The sequence below is a fragment of the Balaenoptera musculus genome, chromosome 6, assembly GCF_009873245.2.
Source record: "Balaenoptera musculus isolate JJ_BM4_2016_0621 chromosome 6, mBalMus1.pri.v3, whole genome shotgun sequence".
NCBI lineage: Eukaryota > Metazoa > Chordata > Mammalia > Artiodactyla > Balaenopteridae > Balaenoptera > Balaenoptera musculus.
Window position 1 is genome coordinate 92,288,442 of NC_045790.1, and position 26,697 is coordinate 92,315,138.

Here is a 26,697-nt window from a genome sequence, read left to right on the forward strand (position 1 = left end):
GAATCTATATTTTAAAATTTAAATCTAGTTAATATATTCTAACTCTAACATAGCCCTCTAAATATAGAAGTATTTGTGACGGCAGATGGGCAGAACAATCATTTAGGTAGCATCTAGGAATATTGCTACAATTACTTTACATAAATAGAAATCCATGTCTTTATTAGTAAGGTACCACATATCGTAAAAATCCACGTAGGACGGGCTTATAAATATCATAAATCTCAAAATCAACCACAATTGAACATTAGGTACACAATTATTATAAAACAAATATAACCCATCAATGTCCATCTAAAGGCATAGTTCTTACAAAATAGTATTTTACAGACAGTCGCAAAAAAGTATATTAATACACCTGGAGCCAGATTGTTCCAGCATATGAGCGCATCTGGGGGAATAAGGCATGTGGAGAAGGTGCATTTACTCTTCCAGGTGGTCAGGACATTCTGTGTGATGAAATGGTAACGGCTTTAGTGATCTGGGTGAATGGCACAACCACCACGTACCCCGTAACCCTAGAGAATCCATGGCTCTCCAGAAGAATAGAAAAGAACAGCTATTTGCCTAACAGCCAGTATCCAGGGGAAAACAGAAAACATTAGTTGAATATCAGCATACTTTAAGTGAAAAACCCCAAAGCGCTTGATGGTTCACTTAAATCTTTAGTCACATTTAAAATCATGTTAATAGCCACTATTTTCATGAAAAGGAATTTATATTTATCTATTAAATATGAGAACAACCAGGTACAACTTGAAACTAAATAACTGATTAACTGAACAAGAAATCTAATTAAATATAAAACATGGATAGGTTACATCTACATGCCATTGACTCAGTTCACACTAGGCTTAGTTTCTTAACTAACGGTATAGAAAAGTCAAACTCAACAATGATACTTTATTTTATATGTTCTTAACAAGTCATAGAATGTTGAATGGAGGAGGCAAGGTTTAATAACGGATCCAGGAACCCTTTCTGCAAACGAAATTACTATAAACTTAAGGGTAGTTTGGCCTGTAATACATACAATGTTATATCTCTTGGGTTTAAAAGTATTTACAAGATCAGAAGCAGAAACAATCCTGACAAAGACCTTCAAATGGCCATGGTATGTGTATATATAGGCATTTATGTATAAACACATACAGACCTCATCATGTATGTACAAATATATATACAAACACACTGAGAATAATCAAACTGTTCACTAAACATAACCAATTCTGTTTAGAGAACAGTACAGTTATATACAGCAAAGTATTCACATCTCAGCATTTGACCTATTGCGGTGGTTCTCAAACATGTTTCCATTATGATACACAAGGTGATGCCATAGTCACATGAGTAAAACACTCCCATCCCGTGGATGTAACAGATTTAGATAATACTTAAAAATTGTCTAGAGGAAAATAAACTAGTCTGAACATTGTACAGTTGACCCTTGAACAACGTAAGTTTGAACTGTGCAGGTCCATTTATACATGGATTTTTTTCAATAGTAAATACTACAGTGCTACATGTAGTAAGGTTGGTTGCATCCTTGGACCATGTGACCATGGATAGGAGGAACCGTGGACATGGGAACCACATATTATGGAGGGCTTACTATAAATTATAGGTGGATTTTCCACTGCCTAGAGGGTCAGTGCCCCTAACCCCATGTGATGTTTAAGGATCAACTGTAATCCACACCATGAAGAGCAACTGCACAGTGAAAGTAGTTCACGATTGGCACAGCTTAGATAAAATAAAACTGCTGCTTACCCAGCTCTGAATTTACTGACACCTCTTTCACATCAACTCTGGAAAATATATTAGAATGCAAATTCTAATGGGAATGCATTATCAAGATAACAATCCATCAACTATAATTTATTTTACAAACAAATTACTAATGTCGATATTTTTATAATTAACCAGTAATACATTATAATACATTACTCGCAGTGCCCTATACAATTGATCATGACACCTGGGCGTGCCTCTTAGCTGAGAGCAAGGGTAGGAAAACTACAGACCACAGGCCAAACCCAACCTGCTGCCTGTTTCTGTATGGTCTGCAAGCTAAGAATGGTTTTTGTATTTAAAAAGTTTTTTTAATCTAAAGAAGAATATTTGTGACACGTAAAAGTTATATAAAATTCAAATTTGTGTCAATTAAGTTTTATTGGAACACAGCCATGCTCATTGGTTTACATATCGTCTGCAACAGAGTTGAACAGCTAAGAGACTGCAAAGCCTAAAATATTTATCCATCCAGACCTTTACAGAAAAACTTTGCTGACCCATAGGCTAGAACTAAGAATAATACCTCTTAAGCACAAAATCCTGAATATAGACTGTAAATTTAATTACAGAAATAGTAGTAAAAAATATGTGGGATGGAAATCCATCCCTGAGTTGTCCAAACTTTCCGATTTCCTTGATGACAAAAGCCAACTTAAGATAATTAAATATGGCTCCTGCATTTTGTCTGAAATCATGTTTGCAAATTCATCTTTGAGACTACAGTGGAGCAAGAAAAGGGCATTGGACTCCAAGTTAGAAGACCTGGGTTTTAGGTAAGTCACTTTTAAAAATTAACTAAGACAAATACATTCTAGTCTTGTCCAACCTGTGTATTATTTTTTAAAACTACTAAACACACTAAAATGACGGGTAAAATAAAGAATCAAAATGTTTTTAAGAAGAGAAAAAGCTGATAGAAAGTAAAATGTACCCCTTTCCCCAAATATAACTATAAAAAGTCCTTCTATTCATTGTAAATTGCTAAAGGGGAGAAAAAGCACCTGGCTAATTTGAGTGTGGATAGTGGGTTCCATTTAATAAAAGTTTTAATGAATGTGCATGATGGAAATCACATCACCTCCCTAGGTCTCAGCTGCCCCTCTTTAAAATAAGTGCATTGGATAAAATGGCGTCTAAAGTCCTTGCCAACACTGGTAATTTATGCCAAATGCCTAGCCTCAGTTTCTTCATCTGTAAAATTGGACTAATAATAGAATCTACCGGTAAAATTGGACTAATAATAGAATCTACTGATTCTAATAATAGAATCCTATGGTTGTTGTGAGGATTAAATGTGTTAATCCTTGTAAAGTACTAAGAAAAGCACTAAATACATTTAGCAGACATTATTATTCTACTTAGGCATTTACAAAAACACACTGGTTGGGTTTCTCCCCTGTAACAAGTACTATGTTAGAAAATGGAATACAGAGATAAAATAGAAGTTGATTCTCCTACATTATGTAAGAACGAATAAAATTGGAGTCTACAGAGTTTTAACTTCAGTATGTCTATAAATTGATGATTCTCTGGGATGACGGTTAAATGTTGTTCTGCATCCCTGGTCTGTTGAATTCCCATTTCTGAACAATGATTATTGTTAAAAATGTCAACTCTGTTTTACAGGGCAAAACAGCATTGTTACGAAAGATCTTTCGATTTATGTTTCAAGAGACAAAAGTTCAGTGTTTGCTAAAGGAGTGATCACAGGTCGAAGAATATAAAAATGTTGGCCAGTCTAGCAATGTATATGGAATACAAGCTTTCTGGACCAAACTTGCCATGGGAGTAGAGTTTCATTTATTTATTCATTCAACAAATGTTTGCTGGGTACCTACTATGCAGCCGTGTCTGTTATAAGGATGAGTAACAGGAAATGGTCCTTGCATTACGGAGTTAGCAGGGAGGACGAGCCAGCAATTACAGGAAAGTGTGATGAGTAAAATAATGGGGAAGCCGAGTGTGCTCTGGGAGCATTTGGCAGGGACCTGAACCTACTGATACTTAGTCCAGGGGGCTGGAGGAAGAAAGACTTACTCTGTGACCTGACAGGTGCATAGGAGTTCAGCAAGCCCAGGAAGTGGAGAATGTTTGGGCACAGGGAACGTCATGAGAGGTGAGAAAGCAGGTCTGAAGAACTGAGAGCAAGTCAGTCTTGCTGGGACAGAGCAAGGTGAGGAGTGGTGACAAAAGATGCAAAAGATGATATTGGAGGTAAACAAAGTGGTTTGCATTTCACACTAATGGAAATGAGAAATCGTTGAAAGTTCTAAGCACAAATATGCAGAACTGGTAATCCAAGGAAAAACAATTCATGAAACAATTAGCTTGACTTGAAATGTAAGCAGAAGGAAAATCCCTTAATTTATTCCTTCCCTGCCTGCTACAGAGACTAGCTCAAGTCTCGATTTAGTTTTAACCTATTTATGGCAGAAATATTATACACGTGAGAGGGTGAAATATAAAAATATTTGCTTTCTTATTTACAACGTGGGTGCCTGCATACTCAGTGTCCTCACTGCTACACAACCACTGTACCTTAGGTGATGCACAGGCCATCCTCAGCCAAGGCTGGAGGGCTTGGTTATGAGTCAGGTGGAGCCAGGGACTTGAATCCGATGACTTGAGTTTGAATCCATCACTCGCTTGATGTCATTTCACCTCTGTCCACCTGCAGTGAGGATTGTTTCTCCTACATCCCTTGGATGCACGCAGTAAATGTCACAGAATCTGGATGTTTTCCTTATTTTTGTTCAGTGCCAGAAGAATGTGAAAGCTTCCCCCATAGGAGAGGTGGTCTTTCACTTCTGACATGGATTCCAAGGATGGCATTAGAAGTCTCAGTCTCCAGTGTTGTTAATCACAAAAACCACAAAGTTGGAGCCAACTTTAAAGCAACGGGGTGGGGAGTTGCGGGGGAGCCAGAAGACTCCAGAACTCTACAGTGGAAATGCCTCAGCAGCATAATTATACCCAGAGACTCTTTTCCTCTAAATGGGCTGTTAACTCAGTCAGTTGGAATAAAGGAACATTTGGGTTCCTTTGAAAAAAGAAAATGCATTAAGTCAAGACATTATTATAAATTATGCTGACTGCCAATCCAATTTACAAGTCTGAACATTTGAATGGATACTCTAAGTAAATTCACTTGATGGGTCATTTCGCATTTGCTAATTAAAAAAAAAATGTCATCTTTAAAATGTTTCTACTCCAAATCTCCACAATCTCCAAAAATGTTAATTTATTATCAAAATGCCTTGAATATTCAAGATGATTTGTCTATTATAATATACATTTAATCATACTCAATATACGGTGACTGACAACAGAATTAGCTGTAACCACAAATAAACACCTTAATTTATTAAATACAGTGGTAGAAGAGTCCAAATTCTAACTTCTACGAATGCCCATATTTTTTTTTATCATTAATATAATTTTACATCTTCAGGAACACTCACAGTTCCATTTCTAACCTTTCCAAGCAGCAAAAAAAAATGTGTTCTTTTAGCTACTTACTAATCCAGAAGATACTTCAAATAAATATGAACCATTTTCATATCACTATTATCTCCTTCATTCTCCTCATTAGCTGTGTAAGTATCCAAATGCCTTCACGCTTTATGAAAATTTGAAAGTTCTTCTGCCTAAAAGGCTGACTGTGAACTTGGGCCATCCAGTGAAGTTCTCCTTAGTATTACTCCAAGTAACTCTCTTGAGCTGTAGTTGGAAGAGTAAAGGTTGTTTAGAGACATGGTTTCTATGCCTAGCTTTCTCTACCTTGCTATGTGTTATCTGACCAAGTAGCCAAGGCTACATGGCACGAGAGTCATAAAAAGGGAGCCTTCCTGGGTCTCAAATCCCATTCAGTACGATGGCAATAATAATGTTCATCAAGCCAACTCAGAGATGTTGGGAAGCTCAAATAAGAAAACATATTTGAAAGTGAGTGCTTAGAAAAGTTTTAAGTACTTTCCCAAAGTATGGGGCCATTATTAAACAACCCTCTTCGCTTAGAAAAGAAACTTGCTCTTTCTTCCAGAAAGCTGAATCATATAAGTCTTTTTTTTTTGTACATAATAGAAGCTAAAATTATACTGCATATTTTTTAAAAATATACTAAAGACTTTCTAATAATGTATTGAATCTGTTGGCTTTGCAGCTGTGGTTAAGGGGTTCCCATCAATAAGTAGAAGGTCAGGGCAACAATGAGAAGCAGACAGAATGGAGAGGAGAAGGTCTGATAGGCAGCTGATGGCATAAAAATGTCCTCATACTTGTAAATACTGACAACACGCTCTGAAGTCGGTGGTGAGTCTATATCATGTCGGGTGATGGAGCCTTTAAAGAGGAAAGAAATAAAAAGGAAGGGGCAATAGAAAAAAGGTACAGATTTAAAATGATACATGCAAACCACAGAAAAACTAAACTTCAAAGAACATGAGCTACTATTTTTTTTTCCCAAATATATTTTTTATGTATGGCTCATTAACCACTCCTGACCACATGGACTCCCTTGCAGATGGAAGTCTATGGGATATAAAGTGGTAGCCTGCCCAGGCCAGACCAGAGAGGGTGTGGTGTGCTGTGTGTCTGTATGTCTGCATGTCTGTCTGGCAGAGTGGTGTGGAATGGTACAGAAAGTAAGAGGATTAAGATACCAAACAAGTCTTTGGATGGGCAACATTTTTGACCTGGTTAGAAGAGGAAAGAGGGGAAAGGCTGTATGCAAAGGCTGCTTAATAAGCTGAAATTGATAGGAAGGGCCTGACCTTTGGATTAACCCATATGAAATTTAGGAGACTAAGGCATATGAATTTAGAGCAAAGATCTCCTTGAAAATAGGGCTCAGAGTGAGGGTTTTTTAAGGTAAGATTTGCTAGAGAAGCTGTGTCCAACTGGACATGTCAAGCCCCTGCTGCAGTGTCCGTGCTGGCTCCTGTTAACACAAACCAAACTCCTCCGGCTGGCAAGAGTTTTTCTCTCAACTGGTCCCATTCACCTCTCCTCCCTAACCTCAATCATTGGTCACCTACATGAATTCCCAGGCTTAACTATGTACCTCCAATTCATACCTTTCTTGAGGGAAAGGCTAGATACAGCTACCAAGAGGCAGAACCAAACTCAAACCCAGAGTTTTAGATTCCAAATCCCATCATTTAAAATGAGTTCATTTCTCCAGCCTAAGACATAGTTTATTTCCCAGGGCATTGAAAGTACTCAAAGGTATAATTGTAGGTCCACTGTCGGTAACCTGGGAAATAAGCAAATGGAAAAGGTGTCACAAATCTGGAGGCATCCATATGTTTTCCCAACTAGAAACAGGCAAAAAAAAAAAGGTATAAAATCTCCAATCGATCAATGGGAACAATTTGAAGAGGAAAACAAGATCAGATTAGGCAACGGATAGTTGATGAGAAAGATGCAATTCCCAGAATGAGTTCTCATACAGGGACTGAGAACAGCTCACTTCCATCCTTGGTCAGGCCATCAGGCTGATGAACCAGGAGGAATGCTGTAGACACAGTGTAATTTGATTTTAGCAGCCTCTCAAAGGCCTCATGATATCCTTGGGTCACTGTTGGGGAAATGCTGAAGAGCCTTGCCGCCCAGAGTGAGGTCATCAGTGGACCAACTTGTTAGAGACGCAGAATCTCAGACCCACCCTAGACCTACTCAAAACTGCATTTCAACAATATAGCCAGGCAATCCCCATACACATTAAAATTTGAGGAGTAATGGGCTAAACAGTAGGATAATTTGGTAGATTTATGACCACCAGAATAGTCATAAAGTGAGTGTCAATCTCTAGAGAAGTCGCCAGAGGCCCTTTCCTGTTCAGTATTTTTCTATTTAGAGCATAGGAGTTAAGAGTACTCCCTGATTTTGAAGTCAGACAGATCTAGGTTTGAATTTCAGTTCTTCCATTAATTAGCTATATAGCCTTGAGCAAGTCCCTTAATCTCTCTAAAATGAGGATGATAATTCCTACAATTCTGGAGGACGTGGTGAGGAGTAAATGAGACCATTGTGAGAATGAGAGTCCACATACCATATACAGCAGACATATGATCTGTTTCATTAAGCACAGAGCTCATCATATACTATCCTGTATATCTTGCTCTAACTATGCATGTGTATAACTTGTCCATTTCTGTGTTCATGTGTGTAAGTCCATTATAGCATTCTGAAGGCAGAACATTCCTATCGCCTTTCTCTCTTATGTTAGGCAAGTGCTTATCACTCTCTCGCCCAGTAAGTAAGGACTACAATCACAGCAGTGTCTGATGTTTAATTCAGATACCAAAATGTAAGCTTACCCTGAATGGCTGGACCCCAAGCAAACAGATAATACCAACTTAAATGCAGATCAACAATCGTTTCATCTCTGGGAACGTTCACAGGCCGTTTAAATCTGCAGGTGACCCGATTATTCTCAAAAACTCCTTCTTCATCTCTGGCAGGGTTTCTCTGAATCTCCTTTGCCCACTGGCCTACGTTATAGAAGTGCTGTACGCGCACCCTGCCATTGTCGTCGTGGACGCAGGCCATGACGTCGTCACCACCCTAACACGAAAGATGATGGAGAAAAAAGTCAAAGGTGTGTCTCTGGCAAACTTTTCTGCTAGAAAGAAATTGCACTCCGAAATATACGATCCATTAACTCTGTAATTGGAAGCCCCACCCCCCAAAATTGTTCTAAAAGCCATTAAAAATATTTAACCAGGGACTTCCCTGGCGGTCCAGTGGTTAAGACTTCACCTTCCAGTGCAGGGGGTGCGGGTTCGATCCCTGGTCAGGGAGCTAAGATCCCACATGCCTTGTGGCCAAAAAAACCAAAACATAAAACAGAAGCAATATTGTAACAAATTCAATAAAGACTTTAAAAATGATCCACATCAAAAAAAATATTTTAAAAAAAATCTTTAACCAAGTGACCAGAGTTTGTATCACCGTAGCTGACATCGAGTGCCTCCTAATGAGCCATTTAGAGAAGAATACATCACCAGCTCTCCAGCAGTCCTGCCGAAAACACAGACACTAACGTAATCATAAGCAAACAATCAGACAAACCTGAATGGAAGGTCATTCTACCAAAAAACTGGCCTGTAATCTTCAAAAGGGTCAATGTCATGAAAGACCAAAAGGAAAAGAAAAAAGAAAAGATAAGAAACTATTTCAAAATAAGTAAGACTAAAGATACATGACAGCTAATGGTGTTCCTAGACAGACTCCTGAGTCATAAAATAAAAATTTCTGTAAAGGGCAGTATTGGGACAAAGGGCAAATTTGAAAATGGACAAGTATATTTGATAATACTATTGTATCTATGTTAAACTTCCTGAATTTAATAAACTATATAATGAAAAAGAATGTCTTTGATCTTAGGAGATACCCACTTAAATATTTAGGGTTAAAGGGTCATGATATCTTCAATTTAACCTCCAAAGTTTCCAGAAAATAATAAAAATAGTAAGTAGTAGCAGCAGTCAGAGTTGTTGTAGTAGCAGCAGCAGTAAAGAGACATAAAGCATATGTGGCAAATGTTATTGTTTGTGAAAAAGTGATAGTGGTGACAGTTCCACACCATGAATGTAACTGATGCCACTGAACTGAATACTTTAAAACGGTAAATTTTAGGTTATGTACGTTTTGCCACAATTAAAAAAGTTACCATTTGGTGAATCTAGGTGAAACATATATACAGGAGTTTATGGTCCTATCCTTGCAGCTTGTCTGTAGGTTTAACATTTTCGTAAAAAACAAACCAAAAAAGTTATAGGTGTTCATCAGTTATAACAAATGTACTCTTCTGTGAGGGATGCTGATAATGGAGGAGGCTTTGCATGTATGTGTTGGGGGGGGGGTATATGGAAATCTTCTGTACCCTCTATTCAATTTTGCTGTGAACCTAAAACTGCTCTAAAAAATAAAATCTAACGAAGAAAACAGTAATGCATCATTTGAAAAAAAGTTAAAGGTTATTAAAAAGGGGTTCCATTTTGCTTTTCCTGTGCATCAGGTTTTGAAAAATTTTAAATCTGTGCTTCTTGGAGTAATAGGAGAAGAAAAGAGAGACCTATATTTTATTTTTTTTGAGACCTATACTTTAAAGGCCTCTAGATAGCAAAATGTCAAACATAAAATCTGAATGCTCCTCACTCGACCTCCCTCCTCTGAGCCCCCTAATCTTAACAGCTGCATCATGAGTGCAAATGCATTCCAGGACAAGAAATGGTCAATTGCACTGCAAGCCAGCTTCTGGGATGGCACACACCCGCTGTTTCTCCTATTGACCCTAAAGTAGGAGATAAGTGATATAAATTAGTATCCATGCCGTCTTACCAGGTGGACCCACTGTCTTACAGCCTGGACTGAGAAGTGCATTCTTCTAGTGACTCTCCAAGAACAAACTCACTGGAGCTCTGATTGCTTAGCCTGATCCCCTAGTCTCTTCTTACCGCCCACATACAACCTATGTCCAATCCACCAGCAAAGACTGTCAGCGTTACCTTCAAAACATATCTGAAATCTGAGCCCTTCCCACCACGCCTGCTGCCATAACCCTGGTCTGAGCTGCCCTCCTCTCATTGGAAGAACCTCAAAACAGACCATGTGAAGAGAAGAAGCGTCTTGTAGAAAAAGCAGCAGCACACGCAAAGGTTCAAAGGCCTAAGAAAGTCTGGCTATTTGGGAAGCACCTTGGCACAGTGAATGGCAAATGATGACGCTCCAGAGGAAAGACGATGCAGCAGAGGCACAGACAGAAGCAGAGGTAAGGGATGGTCAGCTACCTGGGTTCCTGCCTGTTCCCGCTCACAGTCTTTTCTGAGGACCAGATGTGTTCTTGTCCATGCATACTGTGGAAGACTGAATCGTTGCACACAATTCTTCACTCCCCTGTTGTTATATTATGTACATACACCTTCACAAGGCTTCTTGCTAGAGGAAGTGTATTTCCCTGCCCCTTCATTCTGGGCTTGGCTGTGTGAATTACTTCAGGCAATGGAATATTATCAGCAGATGTGATGTGAACACAGGTTTGAAATAAGCTTGGATGGCTCTTGTGCTTCTGCCTCTGCCATGAGAAAAACACGCCTGAGTAGCTACTGGTTCCAGAATGATTAGAGAATACCTGAATCTAAGCCATGGCCTGGAGCCAAGCCCAGCTGAGTCCCAGCCAATCCACACACATGTGAGCAAGAAATAAATGCTTCCTGTTATCAACCCTGTAGTTTTGGGGGCTCTCTTGCAGCAGTACTGTGGAAATAACTAATGAATACAGGTACCACGAGACACCTTGTATTCTCATAACCAACCCTTCCATCTCCGTTTAAGCTAGCTTGAATTTTTTTTTAACTTGTAATCAGAGAGCCGTAACTAGTATGATTGTTATAAGGATTTGATCAATTTACTTGCTTTACCTTGAAAAAGAAAATTAAATGCCAGAAATCGGCTTCTCCCATTTAAAAGTGGCGTCATAACTTAGGGAAACACAACCGTGCTCATTCTCTAAAGTCTAAAGTAGCACGGCAAACTAAAGAGAAAAATTAGCTTCTATCATGCTTTGTGTCTTACCATTTTCCTGTCTGAAGAGAATCCAACTGCTACCCAACCATCTGTGTCTGCACTCAGCTCAAATTCCACATCAGCCCCTATCATCCGGTAGCTGAGGAAGTAGTCACAGGTCTCTGCATTACAGCCCGGTTTGCCATATCTATAGGATATATCAAAACAGATATTACTGCTTCCTCAGCCACTTACTCAAAATACATTAACAGAACATCTGTGTGTCAGGCAGGACGCTAAGCAATATTAATAAATAAATTAGATCTTTGCTACCTGGGATCTCAAAACCCCAGTTTCACTCAGGAGAGACCATGGAGATGAACCGCTCCGCTTTATCTACCTGCAAACTGAGGTCCAGAGATGGGAAGGAACTTACCGAGTGAATCAAGCTGCAACAGGACTGAACCTGGGCCTCCAGGCCTAGCCAGGGTTCTCTAGAACCCTGTTATTAGAGTTTCTCAAATATTAATTATTACTGAATTATTTCTGCATCCCTTTTAGAGAAAAAAAATTCTCTGAGTTAATAACTTAAATAATTTAAATTACCAGTTGTTTTCACTTACAAATTTTCAATTAAACTACAAAATTAAACTAACAAAAATGGGCAAATTAAATACAGATTAAACTACAAAACCAGGAACTTTTAAATTCATAGCATTCACGTGATAAATGATGTCATTTCACTGAAAGCGACTTTCTGCTTACCTGCATGTAGTGTGTCTGACTGGACTCTGCAGGGTCTTTATTTTGAGCATGTTCTTACTACTAGACATGACTCCACTCCCCTCCACTTTTATCTATTTGAACTGCTCCACAACACTTATACATACAAGGCACCAAACAAATGCCTCATCTGGTATTCACTGGGCGCGAATGCATCATTTATTCATAAAATTTGCTTTTGCTCTATCGGGCTACTTGGTGCTAATACAATTCAGACACTAAAGTATAGAGCACTGTAAGGTGGTTATCCAGATAACCAGATTATGCGTTTGTTAATCTGTTTAAGGAACATCACTGACATGAAAACATGAATTTAAATTTTCTTCCAGAGGACGTGTGGATCCTTTAAGGATCAGCAAGCCCTAGTTTTAGGAACACTGCTTTACACCGTTTTCAGAAACGACAGAAAATTGTAGCAACGGGTGGGATAATCTAAGCTCAGATGGAAGGTATCTAAAAGTACAGGATGCAAGGCTGCCAAGTATTGAAGGAGGAGGGAGACAAGGAACATGCAGCTCTGCTGGCAGATACCCTGAGAAGCTGGCAGGAGGTGTAAGCTCAAGACCACAGGAACTGGGCTGAAAAACCTGAAAAGGGTGAGGAAAGCTAAAAAGAGGGGTGAATGGGCCAGAGAGCAAGTCTCCCTGAAGCCAGCAGGGCACTAAAACGCCTTCCCTTCTCAAAAATATCCCCTAATCACCAGAATTATTCTTTGCTGGCTATCTTCCCCAATAGTAGTATCACTGGATTTTTTTTAAATTCCTTAGAAATACACTTGTAATCCAAAGAAAACTCAAAACCCCCATGTTCAATTGTTTCTCTTTGAGCACTGAACCAAAGAAAAAAATAAAAAATCAAAACATTCAGTGCAGTGGTCATCAAAATCTTTACTCAAGGACAATTTGTTTTAGGAAATAAAGGATTCAAAGAAAAGGAGGCTTGCCCAACAAAGCACAGCTGTCTAGACGGGAGGCTCACCGTCTACACTACTGTTTTCTAGCTCCAGCCCATCACGTCTTGACAGAATACTACTAATAATCAGGCAGGAACTCACTAGATCTGAGACAACTAGCTAGACACAAGAATCAATGCATAATGACTAGTTAGTATCATACAGCTACCCATAAGTCATGACTCTTGATTTGAAAAGGAACTGGGTCTTAGGCACATCTATTATTGCCTGTCCCATCCACACCCCTGCTGAATAAGCAGAGACATATTCTGTGTTATGTGATTCTTTTTCATATAGCCAACTGGTTAGACACCTGAGCCAATGGCGTACAGTCATAAATGAAGAACTAGAGAAGAACGTTCTAGGGCCAACGGGCATGCTACAGCCCAAGGCTTGGAAGACTGAAACCTGGGGTGGTCATCAGAAACAAGCCGCGTCCCTGCTGAAGTTATGAGGGGTACAGGTCCCTGGTGAGAGTCAACTGCATGCAATTTAAATACTACCTTGAGAAGTAAAATCAAAGTCTTGGCTTTAAGGTTATCCAACTCGCAGATCTACCAACCTAAAGCATCCCTTAGTTTTTCCACAGTCATCCACTTTGATTTTGGCAAATGGATCCACAGGAGGAGCAGTAGGGAAAGGGTAACCTGGCCAGTGAGAATAAATAATGGTTAGAAAATCCAGGAACAACGTTTCCAATGAGAAATGCTTCTTTTTAGTAGGTTGACTATTCTCTAGCGCACGCGTCTAGAAATGGTGAAGGCCTCAGAAAAGAGCTTTGTTGAAGCCTAATCACCCTTTTCATGAGGGGCAGGTAGGGGCACACATCTTTGAACCCAGCCTTACGTGTTAACTGAGAAAGGGCTTTTTCCTCATTTACAGGTAAGGAGCCTGAGGCACTGAAAGAGGGCATAATATCATACCCACTGGCTCACCACTGTCCCCTGAGAGTGTGAAAATCACAGTTTTATACAATACACATGTTCTAAGAGAAAAAATAAATGAAACATTTCTATATTTGATAGCAGAGGTTTTCCATTTATAACTATATGTTATAATAGGATTTTTCTGTTTCTCTGAAGTTCCATTTTCCGTTAAGCTGTATAGAACATTTTCTTATCTCACTAACTCTTTAAACACATCATTTCATGCATCTTTCTTAACATCATAATGCATTCAACCACACATCAAAGGAAAGCCTGTATTATGCTTCCAGTCTGTGACACAAATATTTTTCTTCTAGGCTGTTCACTCCCTGCACCATGTGTGATTCATCTTGTAGTCTCTGCCCAGCACAGTGCTTGACACTGGACATTGAATGATTGTCAAATGAATAAATAAAATCACCCATAGATATTAGGCAGTGCAAATACACTTAAAAAAATTATTGGATTAGTTTTTCTTTTCTCACTATTCTGAAGTCCTTTCTTTGTGATTTATAATTTTTTTAAATGAGGTTTTGTTCACTTTGTTTCATTAAATTATACTTTTAAAAAAAGCCAACAGCAGATGCAAACTATTACATTTAGAATGGATAAACAAGAAGGTCCTAATGTATAGCACAGGAAACTATATTCAATATCCTGTGATAAACCACAATGGAAAAGAATCTAAAAAAAGAATGTCTATATGTGTATAACTGAGTCACTTTGCTGTACAGCAGAGATTAGCACGACATTGTAAATCAACTACACTTCGATAAAAAAAAAAAGTCACCAGGTCACATTTTCCTGGTTCATATCTGTGCTCCCTGGACAGTTCATCTCTACTACCCTAGATCTTGATCACATACTAAAGTACAGCCCTACCTTTTCACCATCTTTAAGTACTTGGGCCAGATGCATTACTTTTTCTATTTTCATGCTTATTTTACGCGAAGTCGTAAATCCACTTAAGTACTATAGACTGAGTCCCACCTTGGATGAGTTTTTTGTTTTTCTCTTAATATTTATGGAGTTCGATGCTACTATGTTAAGCATCATCCTATATGTTCTTCCTCTTATTTCTCACTACAATGCTGTGGCTATTTTTCCTCAGAGTATTTATCCAGGAATGCAATGACTACTTATGTTTTTAAGGTCCTATAGGTGTCTGAAAAAGACAATCTCTTGTAACGTTGCTTCTGACTCAGGTTCACCATTTCCTTCCATCATCCTACTTCCTAGCATCTAGAATAATACATCAGCATATAGCAAATTTCCAGCTCAATAAATGCCAGTAATTATTACTATTGGATTATTATTACTATTAAATTTTTAAACTAACCATTGGGTAAGATCATCTCTAGAAGAAGAATGGGTTTCTAAGCTCCAAATAAGAGCAAGTTTTGGAGCAAAACTCACTTATAAATGTATTGAACTAGTTTATTAATGTTGGTAAATGGCTTATTTCTCAGGGCTTTTCTAGCACTGATTTCCTATTTTATATGCTTCTAAATCTTGTAATGAGAACTTTTGTTGTCAAATGAATTTGGGCATCATTTAATAATATCACATTTTCTTCTCATTTTGTAAGATGTTTTGTTTTTTTTTAAATATAAATTTATTTATTTATTTATTTATTTATCACTGCACTGGGTCTTCGTTGTTGCACGCAGGCTTTCTCTAGTTGTGGCGAGCGGGAGATACTCTTCGTTGCGGTGCGCAGGCTTCTCATTACGGTGGCTTCTCTTGTTGCAGAGCATGGGCTCTACGCACACGGGCTCAGTAGTTGTGGCTCGCAGGCTCTAGAGCGCAAGCTCAGTAGCTGTGGCGCACGGGCTTAGTTGCTCCACGGCATGTGGGATCTTCCTGGACCAGGGCTCGAACCCATGTCCCCTGCACTGGCAGGCGGATTCTTAACCACTGCGCCACCAGGGAAGTCCCTGTAAGATGTTTTGTAATAAAGAATTTGATTGGTTTTTGTCCCTGGTTCCTGGGAGGGAGACTCTAAATCCTTGGAATTTCCCAATGGGTCTTTCTTATTCCTGAGCCCCTTGGGTTCACACCTGAGTTTATGCTAAGAGATAAGATGACTCAGGATGGGGACTGGTCACTAGAAAGATGAACCACGCGATTAGAGGTTTGGAGCTTTGAGCTAGCCCTGCCTCCAGGGAGGGGGTGAGGGGCTGGAGATTGAGTTCAATTCTGTAGCTAATGATTAAATCAACCATGCCTAGGTAATGAAACCCCAATAGAAACACTGGACACGGAAGCTCAGTGCAGCTTACTGGTGGTGAACACACTGATATGCCGGGACAGTGACAAGTCATGAGTCCCTGGAGAGGAATCCTCTCCTTCCAGGACAGGACACGGAAACTGCATTCATGAGCCCCCCAGACTCTGCCCTGTGTGTGTCTTCATTGGCTGTTCCTGAGCTGTATCCTTGATACTAAAACTGTTATTGTGTGTACAGCCCATTCCTGAATCCTTTGAGCTGTTCTAGTGAATTATAGAACCCAAGGGGGGTTGTGAGTGGCCCCTGGATTGGTAGCCAGTTGGTCTGAAGTGAGGCTAGTCTTGTTGTGGACCATGCCCTTTAACCTGTGGGGTCATTAGTGCCAGAACTGAATTTCAAGACACCAACTGGGGTTGGTATCAAAATATAAGCAAAGCAATATTATGTATTTTTTTTCCTGAAATTAAATGATCTCACTATTTGGAATAAAATAAGTTTGGACCACATGCCAATATTTAAGCTCCTGTATCTCAGCTACAACCCAGCCTCTACAGCCAGCTGTAGGATGGGCTAGTACTCTGCAAACCACATCTCTCCTTTGCCAGCTGGCTAGGTTCTGCCAAAAGAAAACATTAAAGGGAGGTTGGGAGGCAGGAGGAGGGAAAGACCATTTGTTCCTGTTTGATTGCTGTCCAATATGCAAGTCCTCAGCAACTCTACTTCATCCTTGCATTGGCAGTCGGTTTGAGTTTACAGCTTTTTTCTAGACTCCCAGGACCAGCCTCTTCAAAGGAACCAGCATCAGCTGGGCAGACAGCCCATTCTCAGAGGATGGGCTGCACCTCTGGGGTGGGGGTGGGAGTGGGAGGTCCCTTGTCTGAGCTCTTGGTTCTCACAACCTCAAGCCCTTCTCTCTGCTCCCTCAGCCCCAGGGCCGGCAGCCGCTTCCCAAAGTGACTTTCTCTGAGCTCCCTTTTTGCTTCTGCAGTCCCCTCAATAGCTTTTCAGACAGCTCCCTGGGCTGGTTATCCTGTTTTAAAAAGCCTAAAAAATTGGTCTCTGTCTTTCTGACTGAACCTTGATGGGTAGAGACTAAGTGTATTAATCCTTGAATAGCAATACAATGTAAATGTTTGTAAAAAACCGTATCTTATTAGCAGTTATCATCTTGAAGCCTAGAGAATAAAGGTATTCAATCGGATCTGTTTCACATGCACTGTACAATTTTATTGGAAAATTATTTTGATTGTAGAATTTTAATTTTTAAATACCCTAGGTACACAGAATTAATGATATTTCTTGATTTATGGAACACTCCGTTGTATGGATATACCACATTTTTTTATCCATTCAGGGGCTGACAGACATTTGGGTTGTTTCTGCTTTGGGGCTATTATGAATAATGCTGCCATGAACATCTGTGTACAAGTCTTTGTGTGAACATATGTTTTCAGTTCTCTTGGAATAGAATTGCTGTGTCATATGTTAACTCTACATTTAACTTTGTGAGGAACTATCAAATTATTTTCCAAAGCAGCTACTCTGTTTTACATTCATTCTTACCAGCAATGTACTGTGGGGGGGGGGGTTGGGGGAAGGTCCTTTTTTTTTTTTTTTTTATAGCCATCCTAGTGGGTGTTAAGTGGTATCTCATCATTATGATTTTGATTTGCATTTCCTTAATGACTAATGATGCTGAGTATCTTTTCATGTGCTTATTGGCTATTTGTATATCTTCTTTGGAGAAATGTCTATTTAGAGCCTTTCTCCATGTTTTTTTTTTTTTTTTTTTTTTTAATTTTTATTTTTATTTTTTTGGCTGTGTTGGGTCTTCGTTTCTGTGCGAAGGCTTTCTCTAGTTGTGGCAAGCGGGGGCCACTCTTCATCGCGGTGCGCGGGCCTCTCACTATCGCGGCCTCTCTTGTTGCGGAGCACAGGCTCCAGACGCGCAGGCTCAGTAGTTGTGGCTCACGGGCCTAGTTGCTCCGCGGCATGTGGGATCTTCCCAGACCAGGGCTCGAACCCGTGTCCCCTGCATTAGCAGGCAGATTCTCAACCACTGCGCCACCAGGGAAGCCCTTCTCCATGTTTTAATAGGGTAGGCTGTCTTTTTATTACTGAGTTGTAATGTATTAGCTTTTTAATCTCTGCTATGTCTAGGGTTACTTCTCCCTTTTTTCATTCCTAATATTATTTGTCTTCTCTCTTTTTCTCCTTATCAATCTTGCCAGAATCCTATTGTGAGAGTTAATTTTATGTGTCAACTTGGCTAGGCCAGGTGCCCAGATATGTGGTCAAACATTATTCTGGATGTTTCTGTGAGACTGGTTTTGGATGAGATAAACATTTAACATTTTATATCAGTGGACTCTGAGTAAAGCAGATTGCCCTCCATAATGTAGGTGGGCCTCATCCCCAGCTGGACAGAACAAAAAGACTGACCTTCCCCAAGCAAGAGTGAATTCTGTGGCAGATGGCCTTCAGACTTGAACTATAACATCGGCTCTCTCCTGGGTCTCCAGCCTGCCAACCCGCCCTGCAGATTCTGGACTTGCCAACCTCCAAAATTGTGTGAGCCAACTCCTTAAAATAAACTTCTCTCTCTCTGTCTCTCATCTATATATACATACACATCCTATTGGTTGTGTCTCTCTGGATAACACTGACTAATACATGTATCTACTTCATTCATATTTTCAAAGAATCACTTCTGGCTTTTTTGATCCTCTTTAGTGAATATTTGGTTTCTATTTCATTAAATTCTGCTATTTCGTTATTTCTTTCCTCCTACTTTCCTTAGAGTTTTTCTTTCTCTAACGTCACAATTCTTTGGCACTTCTCGTTTTCTTATATCAACGTTTAAGCCCAACAATCAACTGCCTCCAGGGGTTTCTGCCTGGACATTCCACAAGCAAAACAATTCCAGATGCCCAACACTGAGCTCCTCCACCTCCCAGATGCCCTTCCTCCTATGTTTTCTATCTTAGTGAAGAATCCCACCACCCACCGCCAGTCTCCCAACCCTGAAACCCTAGATTCCTCCACCTGGAACATTTCCTCCAGTCACCATTCCTTTCATTCCCACCCTGAAACATGAGCCTGCCTCTTGGCTATTGCACCACCTCTTATCTGATTCCCCCACTTCCCTTCTAATTCTTCCACCAGCGCCAGGTTTCTAAAACAGAAATCAGATCTTGTCACAACGCTATTTGAAGACCTTTACTGACCTCTCCCCACCCCCTCCTATCTCTCGTACACTCACTCGTCTTCCTTAGTCCTGAGATGTATGCATCAGACATCCAGCCATTCAGGTTCTCCTTTTCCCCTTAGCTTTGTCCATGCTCCCACTTTTCTTTTCTATAGAAGTATAAGTTGATTTAGAATGTTGTTGCTCCCACTTTTTTATTACTGGTTTTTGGTGGTTTTGTTTGTTTGTTCCTTTCCCTCCACTTTCCATTTTAGTGCTTTCTTTCTCTTTATCGAAAATTAAAATTTGGATGGGCTTCCCTGGTGGCGCAGTGGTTGAGAATCTGCCTGCCAATGCAGGGGACACGGGTTCGAGCCCTGGTCTGGGAAGATCCCACATGCCGCGGAGCAACTGGGCCCGTGAGCCACAATTACTGAGCCTGCGCATCTGGAGCCTGTGCTCCTCAACAAGAGAGGCCGCGATAGTGAGAGGCCCGCGCACCGCGATGAAGAGTGGCCCCCGCTTGCCACAACTAGAGAAAGCCCTCGCACAGAAACGAAGACCCAACACAGCCATAAAATAAAAAATAAATAAATTAATTAATTAAAAAAAAAATTTGGACGAAGACCAAATAATATTGGTTTGAGGCAAAAAAAAAACATTTTTTTTCTCCTTACCTTTCCTTCTTCTCACATGTGCCCTGTAAACCCCTCCAATAACTGTTCTGTTTTGGAGAATTAAAGCCATTTTTTCCTCCCTTCAAGAGGCACTTATTTTCTTGGTTCATTTCTCCAGGTTCTCAACATGCTTTTGTGGTTTCCATTCTTGTCTAACTCAAGCCACTATCTGTTCCTCTTTTGCAATCCCTTGAGCCTGTTTCGCCATACTCCACTGGGTGGGTAATGGCTTCTGGTTTGCTATTTATTGCTTCTAATTAACTGCTTGGATCACAGCCCTCAGGTATTAATTTGGTACTTAATTCCTTGAAGTTTTAACCAGAAATTATCTGTTCAAATCTCTGAGAGCTACTGCATCAGCCTATTTCTCTTTCTGGACTGCCTGAATTGTTTCTGCTTATCGGAACCATATAGTGAAGCAAAAATGTCACGGGACTTTGTAAAATGGAACATTCCACCCACGTGGAGCCCGTTTAGCAAAGCTTTCATCATGGCACTCCACCACTCAGGAACCTGCAGTTCCCAACTGACTACCCCATCAATTCCAAGCCCCTCTTTTCAAGTTTGCCCATAAAAATGCCCCATCCCGCCTGTTCCACTGCATTTCCTAGCACATGTGTTTAGAAGAGAGGTCCACAGGGACCCGCTCTTCTAAACATGCTGGACACCTCGCACCACCTTATCCATAAAGTCAATCAACAACAAACCCACGCGGTTCTCTGCTACTTTCTAGCTGTGTGACTTTAGCTACAATATTTAAACTTTCTGGGGGTCAGTTTCCTTAACTCGAAAGTGGGAATAGCAGTAGTATCTAAGTCAGAGTGTTGCTATAAAGATTAAAGTTAATATGGGTAAGGTACTTAGGACAGTGGCTGGCACACAGTAAGCACTTAATAAAAGTTAGCTTCAGTTAGTGCTATTATTGGGTTAGAGTCATCGATATGAATTAGATGTAGATTATTTACCTTTAAATTATTTACCTTTTCTGTGATTTGTTTTGGTTTTATTCTCCCGCCCAAAAACTATATATATATATGCTGTTTCTACTTTGTCACTGAACAAGGTGATACTATCTTTGTTCAAACCAAAGTACAAATGAAGAGATACTATAAATGAAAAAAAAAAGTGTGCATGTGCCTCTGTGTGTGTGTTGGGGGGGGGGTCTTTTTATTCTCAGTACATATATATGCACCACAGGGGAAAAGCATCCCAAATGTTGATATGTATGGTGATGAGTTATGTATCCACATACAATACACAGTAGACGCAGGAAGAATATAGGCAGATGAAGGAATTCCTGCCCTTCCCCCCAGGCTCTGTTCTTCTCTGTACTGCTTTACTAGCTCTTTCCCAAGATGGGAAAAATTGTGGTCAGAACTCAATGGTCAGAAACTCATCGATGGGGTCATGTTTTACAAGTGGTCAGACTACTATGCCTTAAAGACAAGCAACCTTGAACGGTGTTCCTTTTTTCCTTCCTAGGTAGGGTATGACCCAAGGGCAAGCCAGCTACCATCATCCAAGTGGCTGGCTGATGAGTCTCAGGGCTTGCTCCGCAGACCTGGTCTATAAATCCTAGCAGCAAGGAAAAGGAAGCTGCAGGCTTCACTTGGGACTTAACCCTAAGCCAACACCCAACTCAATTGTTTTCAGAGAACCCGCAGAATAGGAGGTTTGCCAATAATCAGGTGGTAATCTGTTTTATATTCGACTGTTGTTCTGAATATACAGATTCTGGCTTGAGAACCTCAAGGGTAAGAGGTATGAGTGACAGGAGTCAAGCACCAAGAACGTATCCAAACTGTTAACCATAGAGAGCACAGAGGGTCACAGCACGGTTAGACAGTGTGCTCTGGGAGAATATCTTGCCTAATGGCAGGGAATGGGAGGAGAAAAGCAGAGAAGCCCTCTGAAAGAGGTAGCAATTGAGCTGGGATGGTAAGGATGAGGAGTATAGGCTAAGACAGTGGGAACCCCCAAGAATTCTGAAAACTAGCATCATTAAACCAAAATAGAATTTAAATGAAAAAAAATGAATATGTTAGGGGGTGATGAGAAACATCAAATCAGCCAGTGTTCAGTCTGCGGCCTGAGGGTCTTGGGCAACCTGGACACTGGAGAAATGGTCTCTGGACGAGGCAGGTAATGGTCACTGGGCTCAACCAGAGTTTCAAGGAATTCTCCATGCCCACCCCCATTATTCTAATTCCCTTTTTCTGATTTCATACTACTGGGCTACTTTTTCATTAAAAATTCAGTTTGTCGGCAACTTTGAACCTGAGAAGGGGGTACCCTGCATAGAGAAAACAGCCCAATCACTAGAAAAAGACAACCCCACTTGTACTGATAGAAAGATAGAATAGTTTAAAGGTACTATTTCTACCTCTTCATTTGCCACTTCCTCCAAATTCAACTGGGCTCCCTCCTTCCTTCTCCACTGAATTCATCCCAGGAAAATCCACCCATTACCTCTCATTTCCTGAATCCATCAACTATTTTAAGTCTTCACTGGGCCTCCCCATGGCATGGGACACTCTTCCTGATGCCTTTTTCCTTCGTCTCCTGGGTGGGAAACCATTCTGGGACATTTCCTGGTTCTGCTTCTCCATCTCTGGCAGTACCCTTTTAAGGCAGTGTCATTGATTATTTCTAAGGATCTTGGGAAAGTCTCTACTCAGGACCCACAAGGCTAAAGCCTAGGCCCAGGGTAATCTAGTAGACGTGCTTCCCCTGGGAGGCTCACCCCACAAACATCCCCACTAGCACCCACCAGATGGTTGTAGGATCAGCCTTTGAAGATAAGTGAAAGGATCAGAGAGAAGAGTAGAACGGACAGTGAAAGCTCAGAGTGAGGGAAAGGAAGGAGTGAGAGATGGTTGTAAATGAAAGTTGGGTCAGACAGAAGATTCCAGATAAAGGAGCTGAAGTTTCATCCAGGGAGTAGGTTGGAACCATTGCAGATTTTTGAGGGTTAGAGCCAGGCTTCAGGTTGTATGTGCAGAATGGGTGAGAGTGCCAAGCAGACAAACTAGAGATTTGTACACATATCACAGACCCTGCTACCCCTGTAGCGTCACCTCACCTAAGTGCCCTCCCCCTTTTGTCTCACCAAAGTCTCTCACACTTCCTGGTTCAACTCTATAAAGCTTTCCTTTGGGCTGCAGCCCACCTGATGTCCATGTTCATAAAAGTGCCTGGACTATACAACTAACTTCATTCTCTCTATATATACAAACTGACATAGAATCTGACCTTGTTCTCCATTTGTTAGGTGCATGTGCCCAATGAGAATATAATTTCTCATGTGCCACCTTTGAGTCACCTGGCTGTGTGCTAGGCTGACTATGAATAACTACGTATTACATGCTTTCAAAAAGAGATGGATTTTGTACTATTTATTCTTTTATAGAGTGACAGATTCTACTTCTGCTTGTTGTTCCCCTACTCTGCCCCTGCATTCTTTCCTTCTCCCTGGCCACATGGCTGCCCAGATAGAAGACTCTACTTTTCAGCCTCCCTTGCAGCTAGGTCATGTAATTAGGTTCTCGCCAAGGGAATGTGAGTAGCAGTGATTTGTGCAACCAGCCTAAAAGGTAATTGTTTGTCCTGAACTCCCTCTCTTTCTCCTTTCCTCAAGCTTGAACAAAGACGTGCAAGCAACCTGACTTCCACACAGATGAGGACAAAGCCTTAGAGGGTGGGGGAACAACATCAGGGAAAGAATCTAGGTCCTTGAATGACCTTGTGGAACAGAGCTGGACCACCTGCCCAGACCAGCCAGATTCAAGTGAGAGAAAAATAAACTATCTTATTTAAGCCACTGTATGTTGGGGTCCCTGTTTCAGCAGTTAAGCATCTACCCAACTAATATATTTCCCCAAATCCATTTCTCCATATAATACAGTAAGTCCAGCTTTAGAATTGGGCAGATTACTTCCCAGATAAAGGCTACATTTCCCAGCCTCCTCTGCACCTATGTGTGACCATATGACTAGGTTGTGGCTAATGAAGTGTAAGTAGAATTGTTACATGGGCCTTCTGAGCAATCTCCTTATAGTCAGTGATCTTCTTCCCACTTCCTGTTTCCCACGGTCTGGAAAGTGAATGTAATGGCTGGAGATGAAGCAGCCATTTTGGACCATGAAGTTACATTCTAAGAGTTGTGAAGAAGCAGAAGACCAGGATTAGTATCTCCGATGACCAGTTTTAGACTGCCTACTTCTAGATTTCTTTACGTGACAGAGGAACTTCTATCTTATTTAAGCTATTAATGTTTGTTTGTTGTAGGTAGCTAAACCTAATCTTAAGTAACAGATACATCCAGCATCATATCATCTGCTGGGACACACAACATTTCAAAGCCCAACTTGATTCTTGGATATTCCTCTTAGCAGAAGAAAAGGAAAATCACTTTCCAAATTGCAGAAGTAAGAAGCCAGTTTCCATTCCTTCTGAAGAAAATCAGCTTGGCTTTTGTGCTCCCTGAAACACTGCCTCTACAGGGAGGTCATTGAGGGACAAACCCCCTGTCTCTGGGCCCACCAGGCCCCAACAACGGTGGCTCACACTAGGGACACATGACATGTGGGAAAACAGTAAAGAAGTGGGATGGAAGTGGGGAAAGAGATGTGACCCAGCTCTCATGGGCAGGGCAGTGAGCACGAACAGAACGCTGAGCCTGGGACACTAGCCACTGCAAATTTAGGTCCATACAGACAGGGAGGAAATAAGGCAACATTTCTCTTTAAGTTGGGATTTCCCACCAGCTGCTCTTATCTCACACACGCTAGGCCAGATGGCAGTCTCCTCCCTTACCACCCCCTACCCCAATCCCTGACAGAGACAGAGAGTGGAGGCCAGATGCTGAAAACTGGGGGAGCCTAGACTCAGCCCCACCTGTCCGCGGCTTCGCAGGACTTGGCTGACCACGTGCCTCTCCCGGCCTCAGTCTCCCCACCTGTAAAGCCAGCAGCGGGTAGAAGGCGCTGACAGCTCTTGGGACCACTTGTCCAGGCGGATGGGGAGTGGGAGCCACGCGCTCCCCGTCCGGGCCTCGGCCGTGCCGGCGCCGCCTCCATTCGCATCCTAACCAATTGCCCGCCCCCGCCCCCGCTTCCTGCCGCCTCCGGCCCCCGTCCCGGGTCTCCGCTCCCGCAGCCCCTCATCCTCCCGCAGCCTCACCCTCCTCGGACAGGTAGCGTAGGTCGTAGAACTCCCCCGCGAAGGTGCCGTAGGAGGAGTCGTGGCGCGGCACCGCCTCGTCGGAGCCCGAGTCCCCCCGCGCGCGGCCCCGGGGCCCCCGGCCCCCGGCGCCCGCGCCGTCGTCCGCGGGGCTGGCGGCACAGGCGACGGGCCCGGCCAGCAGCAGCAAGAGCAGCGGCGCCCAGGCCCCCGGGCGCTGCCGGCGGGGCCGCGCCATCGCTATCCACCGATCCCGCAGCCAGGCCGCTCGGGCCGCAGCAGGGGCGCCGCGGGCGCTGGGCCGGGACTGCGCGGCCGCCGCCGCCGCCGCCAGCACGCGTCCGCCCCCTCCCGCAGCCCGCGCAGCCGCGGAGCCGCCCGCACCCGCCGCCTCCCAGCCTCGGTCTGCGCATCCTCGCTCGCGCCAGAAGCCTCCCCTTCTTGCTAGCATCCTCTCCTCCTCGCCCGAGCTCTCTTTCTCTGCCTCCGTTCTTTCTCCCATTTCTCCTCCCTCCCTCCACGAGTCTCTCACAGACACAGATTTGGCCCTTCTACCCTCTTGCTGCTACTCAGAAAGTGGTCCACGGAGCAGCAGCATCCCCAGAGGCCAGCATCAGCATGTTAGCATCTCTAATCTCGGGCCCCACGGCAGACACGTGGCTCAGGATGCATTTTTACCAATATCTCCGGGAGACCCCAGTATACGTTCACATTTAAGAAGTGCTCCCCGGAGGGTTCACCCTGAACACACCTTGTCAGAGTCACTGCTTCCCCCACCTTGTTCCAGCACTTTTTGGTTTATATAAAGCACTTACTATATCCATTACTTCTTGGGATCATCTCTGAAAAGTTGAAATTGCAAGATCCGCACTTTATAGATAGGTAAACCGAGGTCCTTAGGGCCACTTTAAACATCGGTAAACCGAGGTCCGAGGTCCTTAGGGTCTAGCTTCCCGAGGGAAACTAGAACCCAGCTCTTTGGGCTGGATTCACATAGATTTTCGGCGTGTGCAGTCAGCAGAGGCTGCAGGTGCCCTTGCGTAACGTGCCCCCTTCCACACCAGGCAACTGGTTTACTGGTTTCCCCACAGCGGGCAGGTACAGGCCTGGGCAGGCCCAGACCGTGGAATTCCCGACTTTCCCAAATCCATTCCTGCCGCTTGCAGTTCAGTTCCGGTTGTTTACTCAGCCATTCATTCATTCATTCGCACCAAGCACTTAACTACATGCCAGGCCTTTCCAAATGATGGCTTTGGAGTGATAACACATTCAAACTGCTAAGCTGTTTTCCGCTAGAAAACATGGAGACAATTCTTTTTATGCTAGTATTGCAGATCCAGCATTCTAGCTTGCTTTTAAATTTTATTTTATTGCATAAACAAACAAAATAATTACGGAGGCAGAAAAGCATAGAGGTTTCGAACGTAGGCCCAGAAGTCAGGCAGTGCCGCGTGGTG

The 26,697-nt window shown here is 42.0% G+C and overlaps 1 protein-coding gene across 2 annotated transcripts; it reads right to left on the minus strand.

Annotated features, from left to right (window-relative positions):
- On the minus strand, window positions 1–25,579 carry FRRS1L (ferric chelate reductase 1 like). Of its 2 annotated transcripts, XR_005020422.1 has the most exons (6): window positions 25,241–25,579; window positions 13,602–13,686; window positions 11,374–11,512; window positions 8,115–8,361; window positions 4,333–6,135; window positions 1–1,808 (listed from the first exon to the last, which is right to left on the minus strand). XR_005020422.1 is itself a non-coding variant. In XM_036856575.1 (5 exons), the coding sequence occupies exons 1-5, from the start codon at window positions 25,476–25,478 to the stop codon at window positions 5,963–5,965; spliced, it is 882 nt and encodes a 293-aa protein (XP_036712470.1). In that variant the 5' UTR covers window positions 25,479–25,579; the 3' UTR covers window positions 3,069–5,962. The 2 variants fall into 2 exon arrangements, 1 of the variants encoding a protein (XP_036712470.1); XM_036856575.1 differs by lacking the exon at window positions 1–1,808 and having other exon boundaries at window positions 3,069–6,135.
- Window positions 25,580–26,697: the final 1,118 nt, after the last annotated feature.